Raw genomic sequence first — 8,859 nt, 5'->3', positions numbered from 1 at the left:
GTTCTCACCGACCTCACAGAAACAGGACAGCGAAAGAGGCTGCAATGAGTAGACTTCCGGCTTCCTCCTCACACATGGAGAGTGCTGAGCTGGAGAGTCTGAGGGAAGAGATCAAGAAGAGAGACCAGGAGATTCACAGCCTGAAGGAGCAACTCAGAGACAGGTCATGTCAACACCCTGAGGGGTCATCGTCATGCCAGCCCCCTGATGGGTCTTCCTCTCCACCCAGGCTGCCCAGCACCAATGAAGTGCTGCCTGCACTGTCCCGACTCTCCCTGTCCAACCCAGAAATCTTGCGCTACAGCCGCCAGTTGGTGCTCCCAGAGTTCGGGGTCAGGGGTCATCTCCGCCTCTCCCAGTGTTCAGTGCTGGTGGTGGGGTGTGGTGGTCTCGGATGCCCTCTGGCGCAGTATCTGGCTGCAGCCGGAGTCGGTCGTTTGGGGTTTGTGGACTATGATGAGGTGGAGATGAACAACCTCCATAGACAGGTCCTCCATAGTGAAAAGAGGATTGGAATGTCAAAAGCCATTTCCATGATGACAGCACTGCAGCAACTAAATTCAAACGTTGAGTACATCCCATACCAGATGACGCTGAGTCCTGCCAATGCTGTGCCACTTATCCGCCAGTATGACATTGTAGCTGACTGCTCGGACAATGTGCCCACCAGATATCTGATCAGTGACGCCTGTGTGGTCACGGGGAAGCCGCTTGTATCAGCCAGTGCACTCCGCTGGGAGGGACAGTTAACCATATACAACCACCAGGGAGGGCCATGTTACCGATGCCTGTTCCCCATCCCTCCACCTCCAGAAACGGTCACCAATTGTGCCGACGGTGGTGTCCTGGGTGTTGTCCCTGGGATCATGGGGTGTCTACAGGCCCTAGAAGTGATAAAATTGGCCTCTGGACTTGATCCTAGCTACAGCAGCACCATGCTAATATATGATGCACTGGACGGGCGTTTCCGCAACATTAGGCTTCGAGGTAAACGGAAAGACTGTGTCACCTGTAGCAGTGAGTCAGAGTCTCGTGTCCTTACAGACTATGAGGCCTTCTGTGGCTCCTCTGCCTCTGATAAGTGCCGAACCTTATACATGCTGAGTGCCGCCGACAGGATGACTGTTCAGGAGTACAAACAGCTCCTGGATGATGGTGTGCCTCACCTGCTCATTGATGTCCGGCCACAAGCTGAGGTGGACATCTGCCACCTACCACACTCTGTCCACATCCCATTGAGTCAACTTGAATCTGGAAATACAGCAGATCTCCTGGGGGAGAGGACAGGCGAGTGCGGCAATCACTGGAAGAAACTGATTGTTATCTGCAAACTTGGGAATGACTCGCAGAGAGCCGTGAAAATTCTACAGGGACTTTCTGAAAAAGGTGTAAACGAGCTTACAATAAAGGATATTGCAGGGGGCCTGATGGCATGGGCTGAGAAGATCGATCCTGCCTTTCCTAAATATTAGAGTGCGTTGGATGAAGGCTGTCATAAGCTAGAGTATCAGAGGATAGGATGGCACTGCAAACTAGCTGGATATAATGCCACATTCACACCCAAGCCGATGGCACAAATGTCTTCCAAGTTATAGCTCAGGCCCAGCCAACCAGATCAGCTTAGTGTGGGGAGCTGTGTAGAATGTGGGGCAGGAAATACCTATGACTTGGGGCCTTATTGAAATTGGCACACTGCTCTTATCCTCTTTGACAAAACAGCTGCTGTTTCCCGCCACCTTTTGGTATCTCATATCACCCACCTACAGCAATTTATGCTTTGTGATTAATAAATGTTTCCTTAAGAGCATCTGTAGTGTTCTGGAAGGTAATATGCTTTGGGTTGTGATTGGGAAGGGTGGGCATTAGCTTTTCTTTTGGTGTAGGGGTATGTTATTTCTGGTTCGCGTACGCCACATGCAGAGCCCGCCAGGAAGTCGGTGCAGCGCTGCGCTAATTGCAGGCAGTGAGACATTTCCCGATCTCTGCAGCCACGCATCGGGCAATGTCTCACTGCCTGTGATTAGCGCAGCACTGAGCCGACTTCCTGGTGGGCTTTGCACGTGTTGTATGCGAACACGCCTGAGCTCATCCCTGCTGTCAATTTATGCAGTGCTTTACATATATGTTGTACATTCATATCAATCCTGCCCTCAAAGGTCTACAATCCTAAGGTCCCTAGCCAGGGTGGATTTGAATTAAATCAGTAGTAAAAAGGCTTGATTTAAATCAACTCGAATTAAATCATAATTTTTAAAGAGCAACTGTCCTCTCTCCCCCGTAGCGGCCCCTCCTCTGACCAGCTGTTGACTCACTGACAGTCCCATTCACTGCAATGGGACGGCTGGTGATGCGGCAGTGACACAATAAGGTGAGGGACATGGCGGCAGCAGGTGAAGTGGATGCCCGCTAACAGGCACTGCCATGATGGATATGAAACTACAGGTGCTCTTTAAATGTAAGGACTCATTCTTGCTGGTAGTTAGAACATTTAATATTTGCAAACAAAATAAAGGTTTCCTATTTATAATAATAAGCTGTCGGGTTAGTAAATATTCTCAAACTGGGTCTCTATTTTTTTTTTTTGGCCTGCTGCCATTTTGTTCCTCACAGGAGCCATAAAGTATTTTTTTTAAAGCAGAAAGATCACAAGATTTAGAAGCTGCTTAGAAGGTTTCACATTCAGTTTTACTGCTTGCCCTTCCTCCTCCACGCTTAGAGCCTGGTACAGATGCATTTCTCGTCAATCATACAGTTTGCAGTGTATATAGATTTGCAAAACAATGGGATAAAGGAATATTCCTAAACTTTGTTTGTTTTATCTCGTGGTTACCATAAAATTGTGTGATTGTATCAATGCAGGCATGTTGTCTAATCTTGTAGAGCTCGGATTCATTGAATGAGTTTACCAAAAAAGTAAATATTGCAGAATATACAGCCTCCATAACGAAGCTCCATTTCATGCTGAATAAACTCAATTATTAATGCATTTTATTAAAATAAATTTTGATAAAATAAAAAAATCTGATTTTTTATTTTTTTATATCCACCTTGTCCCTAGCTCATATTCATACATCCACATACTAAGGCCAATTTACAGACAAGCCAATTCACCTAACAGCATGTCTTTGGATTGTGGGAGGAAACAGGGAGAATTATTCTAGGCAGAAAGTGGTAGCCACTGTGCTGCCCCTATTTAGGGACCCCCTTAAATGGTAGGTTTTACTACATGTTTCTTATCACTCATTGAGGCATATTGTTGGCTGGTTTAGGTGAATTAAACCAGCTTGAGTGTGATGGAATACCCTGAGGTTGATTTACTAAAACTGGAGAGTGCAAAATTTTGTGCAGCTGTGAATGGTAGACAATCTGCTTCTAACTTCAACTTATTTAATTAAGCCTTGATTGAAAAAAAAAAAAAAAAAGCAAAAAAATCTGGAAACTGGTTTCTATGCAGAGCTGCACCAGATATTGCACTCTCCAGTTTTAGTAAATGAAACCCCCTGTGTGGCTGCTGCCTGGTGTTCATGCCAGCCTCCCATTGGGATTCAGCCCCAGTGGGCAATGTTATCAGGATGTATCACATGTCACAGTGCTGACTATCATGTGGCTCAGTACACCGCCTTGGGCTGCGCATGAAGGCTGCTGTGGGCACGAGTGTTCCCTTGTAGATTTATGGTGACATTTGTAAATTGTAAGCGGTGGCTCTATTATGGGTCAGGCTGTCATGGTGGGAGGGAGAAGGTACAGGTTGCTTGGCACATGAAAGAACTTAAGAAATTTATGCATTGTACCTGGGGCTTCACTACAGGGTTTTTTTTTTTTTAACCTATGTTTGGGCAGGCAGGTTATTGTATATCATCACTGTATAAAGTTTGAATTGTTTGAGCTGTTGGGCACTGCAGTGGCTAAGTGGTTCGCACTTCCACCTGGCAGCACTAGGGTTGGCAGTTCAAATCCCAAGCATAGCACTATGTGCCTGGAGTTTGTATTCAGTTTGTTCTCCCTGTGCCTGCGTGGGTTTCCTCCGAGTACTCCAGTTTCCTCCCACACTCCAAAGACACACTGATAGGTGAATTGGCTCCTGTCTAAATTGGCCCTATGTGTATGCATAAATGTGAATTGGGGACCTTTTAGGTTGTAAGCTCCTGGAGGGCATGGACTGATGTGAATGTACAATATCAAAAGCACTGTAAAAAATTGGTTCTGTATGAATACCTTTTTAATAATTTGTAATAATTAAAATATGATTGACAGTAAAAAAGAATAAATTAAGATTTATGATTTTTTTTTTTTCTCCTCTGTTTAATGTTTGTTTCTTTCTAAATGGATAGCTGAGTTTTTCATTGCTAATCTGTAGAGCATGGGTGCTCAACCTGTGGCCCTCCAGGTGTTGCTTTACTACAAGTCCCATCATGCCTCAGCCTTTAGGAGTCATGCTTATAGCGGTCAACCTTGTAATGCCTCATGAGACTTGTAGTTCCTCAACAGCTGGAGTGCCACAGGTTGAGCTCCCATGTAGAGCAGGTTTATGCAATTGGCAGACCTCCAGCTGTTGCAGAACTAAAAGTCGCATGGGGCATAGCAAGACTCTGACAGGCGCAAGCATGACACCCAGAGTCAGGGGCATGAAGGGGGTTGTAGTTTAGCTGGAGGTCCACTAATTGCATACCCCTGCTGTCCGGCGTTTTTTAAAATCTATTTATTTTTTTACTAAGTCTGGGTTCACATCTATGCGGCTGCGCATGATGGGGATCTGTTCTCCATCCGTCTGGTGGATCGGATAACAGTCGGGTGGCAAGGGACAGGCAGTTAATTTCCATCTAACTGCCCCGTAGAACAGCAGGCCGTGTCCACTCTGCATCAGCAGAGCGGACACGAGCCTGTCATCCACCTGCTACAAGGGGGATTGGCGGAGAGATCTCCCGCTGAGCAGGCGGATCTGCTAAGGGACTCTGCCAGTGTGAAAGGGGCCTTAGAAATTGTGACATGCCCTTGACTCCCCACAATGCAGCTCTCAGGTTATGAACAGCAGCTTCAGGCTTCCATGCTGTCATATGGTGGAGGGTGTGCCATTCAGCATGCAGCTGGCAATTTCTGCTAACTTGGTAAGGAGGTGAAACTTTTTTCACTTCTTTTATTTTTTTTATTTGACTTTTAAAGTGGTATTAAATCCTAAATCAAGAATGTATTAAATTTCAGCTCATGAATGCTTAGATGTAGTGGCTGCATTTTTTTTTTTTGTTGTGTCCTTTTAGTTTCACCTGTTGATCTTGCAGGTTCTGTCTTAAGGCGTCTTCACGCTGGATGAAGGAGCAACTCAAACTCATTTGACGACTAGCAAGATACTGAAGCTTGGCCCAGTGGGAGATACCTCTATCCACACAGTTTAGCATACATGGATAAATCTGTTGCACTTTTTCCATCTAATCATAGAAAATCTGCAGATAATCTATAGGTGTATGGCCAGCTTTAGATGCATTTCACAAATTAATTAAAACAGAAATCCTGCTACCACTTTTTAAGCAGTTGGGCACCTTCCAGATGGGCACTTTGAGGTGTCAAAACCAGGTAGTTGAGTCGCATTTGTAACTCCTTTTTAACTGATGCTGGACAGCACCATAAACATTGTCAGGCTACAGAACTGTGCTACGCTTAAACTGAGGCATGTGGTGTTTGGCAGGCAATACAGCCTGCCACTGCGTCCCTTTAGAGATTAATAGGGCTGCAATTTAATTATTTTTTTTAAAATGGCAAACATGTTTATACTTACCTGCCCCATTCTCCTCTTCTTGGATCCCCCGCCTGCTCTGGCTCCTCCCCTCCGGTAAGTATGGGAGCAATCATGCAGGCTAGTTCCCAAGCCTCTGTGTCTATGCTGTCACTTACCTAACATTGCCACTATCGGCTGCACCCAGCTCTAAGGTTTTCCAGTTTGCAGGACCCTATCTAGAGGCCAGCAGCCTGAGTGTGATTGTCACTGGGTTAAATTAATTAAGCAATTAACCCTTTAACCACTTCAGCCCCAGAAGGATTTACCCCCTTCCCGACGTGCACTTTTTGCGATTTGGCACTACATCGGTTTATTTGACAATTGCGTGGTCTTGCGATGTTGTACCCAAACAAAACTGATGTCCTTTTTTCCCACAAATAGAGCTTTTTTTCGGTGGTATTTGATCGCCTCTGTGGTTTTTATTTTTTGTGCTATAAACAAAAAAGAGTGACAATTTTTGTTTAGGCTGATATGTATTCTTCTACAGATTTTTGGTAAAAAAAATTGCAAAATGCGTACATTGGTATGCGCAAAAGTTATAGCGTCTACAAAATGGGGGATAGATTTATATATATAATTATTTTTTTTCTAGTAATGCCGGCGATCTGCGATTTTATTTTTATTTTTATTTTTTATTTTTTTTTTTATCATGACTGAGACATTACGGCGGACACATCGGACAATTTTGACACATTTGTGGGACCATTGGCATTAATACAGAGATCAATGCAATGAAGATGCACTGATTACTGTAAGAAATTCACTGGCAGTGAAGGGGTTAACACACTAGGGGACGGTCTAGGGGTTAACTGTGTTTTCTGGGAGGTGATTCTAACTGAAGGGGGAGGGGACAGACTAGAGGAAGTGACGGATTGTGGTTCCTAGCTAATAGGAACACACAATCTGTCACTCCTGTCAGAACAGGGAAGTGTGTGTTTACACACACTTGTCCCTGTTCTGTGTCTCCACGATCGCTCCTGGCCGGTGATCATCGCGACCATTGGCCACGAGCAGTGGCACCCTCACTGTGCAGCGCGTGCCTGCTATCCCGACCCCACAAGCCGAAGTATAGTGACGATGGCTCGTGCAGGGGAGCCAACCTGCTGCAGTATAACTGCGGCGGTTGGTCGGGAAGCGGTTAAGCTACCACCATTACCTTTTGACCGAGAAGGAGGAAACTCATAGTGTGTAGTGTAACGGTTTCAGCCAAATGATCAGACCAGCGGTGATGTGCAATTTCTACTTTACTTAACAATAAACTTCAGCATAAATTGTACCAGAGATTATGTAAACATGGGTATACAGTACAGAACATTAAACACCTTAATACCAGGCACTTAAAAACCTTCCTGCCCAGGCCAATTTTGAGCTTTCAGCGCTGTTGCACTTTGAATGACAATTGCGCGGTCATGCTACACTGTATTCAAATGAAATTTTTATCATTTTTTTCCCCACAAATAGAGCTTTCTTTTGGTGGTTTTTGATCACCTCTACTGTTTTTATTTTTTACTAAACAAATAAAAAAAAGACCGAAATTTTTTAAAATAAATGTTTTTTTTTTTTGTTTCAGTTTCAAAACTTTGTAAATAAGTACGTTTTCTCCTTCACTGATGGGCACTGATGAGGCGGCACTGATGGGTGACACGGATGGACGCTGATAGGTGGCACAAATTGGCACTGATAGCTGGCACGGATTGGCATGGATAGGTGGCATGGATGGGCACTGATAGGTGGCACAGACGGGCACTGATTGGACACAGCTGATCACGTGGCAGAGTCTCCGTCGGACACTCTTTACCGATATTGTAGTTGCGGGGTGTCAGACTGACGCACCGCAACAACGATCGTCGCGATGCGCGCCCCCGGGGGCGTGCAGCGGCTCAAAATCCTGAGGACATCATATGACGCCCAGTCAGGATTTTTAAACCACTTTCCAGCTGTCATTTGCCTATAGGGCGGGTGGCAAGTGTTTAACCACTTCAATACAGGGCACTTAAACACCTTCCTGCCCAGACCAATTTTTAGCTTTCAGCGCTGTCGCACTTTGAATGACAATTGCGCGGTCATGCTACACTGTACCCAAATGAAATTTTTATCATTTTTTTCCCACAAATAGAGCTTTCTTTTGGTGGTATTTGATCACCTCCTACGGTTTTTATTTTTTGCGCTACAAATAAAAAAATACCGAAAATTTGGAAAAAAAAAATGTTTTTTTTTGTTTCAGTTTCAAAACTTTGTAAATAAGTAAGTTTTCTCCTTCACTGATGGGCACTGATGGGGCTACACTGATGGGCACTGATAAGGTGGCACTGATGGGCACCAATGAAGTGGCACTGATAGGCGGCACTGATGGGCGACACGGACGGACACTGATAGGTGGCACAAATTGGCACTGATAGCTGGCACAGATGGGCGGCACGGATGGGCATGGATAGGCAGCACAGGTGGGCATGGATAGGCGGCACAGGTGGGCATGGATAGGCGGCACAGGTGGGCATGGATAGGTGGCATAGGTGGGCATAGATAGGCGGCACAGGTGGGCACGGATAGGCGGCACAGGTGGGCACTCATAGGCGGCACAGGTGGGCACTCAGGCGGCACAGGTGGGCACTCATAGGCGGCACAGGTGGGCACTCATAGGCGGCATCGGTGTTATAGTAATGGATGCCAATCAGTGCCAAACAATAATGCATGCCAATCAGTGATGCCCATTGTGGCCACTGATTGGCATCCATTATGGGCACTGATTGGCACCCATTGTGCTGACTGGCACCCTGGTGGTCTAGGGAGGATTATGGATTTTTATTACCTTTTCCCTGGTGGTCTAGTGGTGTCCCTGGTGGTCCAGTGTGGGCATCCTCGGGGGGGCTGTGCTGATAATCGATCAGCACAGACCCCCCCTGTCAGAGGAGCAGCCGATCGGCTCTCCTCTACTCGCGTCTGACAGACGCGAGTGAGGGAAAGCCGATCACCGGCTCTTCCCATTTACACTGTGATCAGCCGTGATTGGACACGGCTGATCACATGGTAAAGAGTCTCCGTCGGAGACTCTTTACCGAGATCGTAGTTGCCGGGTGTCAGACTGACAC

At 46.0% G+C, this 8,859-nt stretch overlaps 1 protein-coding gene across 1 annotated transcript; it reads left to right on the top strand.

The window, feature by feature from the left end:
• Positions 1-44: 44 nt before the first annotated feature.
• On the top strand, positions 45-4,290 carry MOCS3 (molybdenum cofactor synthesis 3). The gene has a single exon (XM_077461930.1). It carries the CDS (start codon positions 45-47, stop codon positions 1,470-1,472), a length of 1,428 nt encoding a protein of 475 aa, XP_077318056.1. The 3' UTR covers positions 1,473-4,290.
• The last annotated feature ends 4,569 nt before the right edge of the window (positions 4,291-8,859 follow it).

This window comes from Lithobates pipiens, unplaced genomic scaffold, assembly GCF_037356315.1.
Source record: "Lithobates pipiens isolate NorthernLeopardFrog02 unplaced genomic scaffold, aLitPip1_a1.2 Scaffold_3, whole genome shotgun sequence".
NCBI classification, from domain to species: domain Eukaryota; kingdom Metazoa; phylum Chordata; class Amphibia; order Anura; family Ranidae; genus Lithobates; species Lithobates pipiens.
The sequence above is the reverse complement of the archived record's forward strand: the minus strand, read 5'-3'. Positions and strand labels throughout refer to the sequence as shown.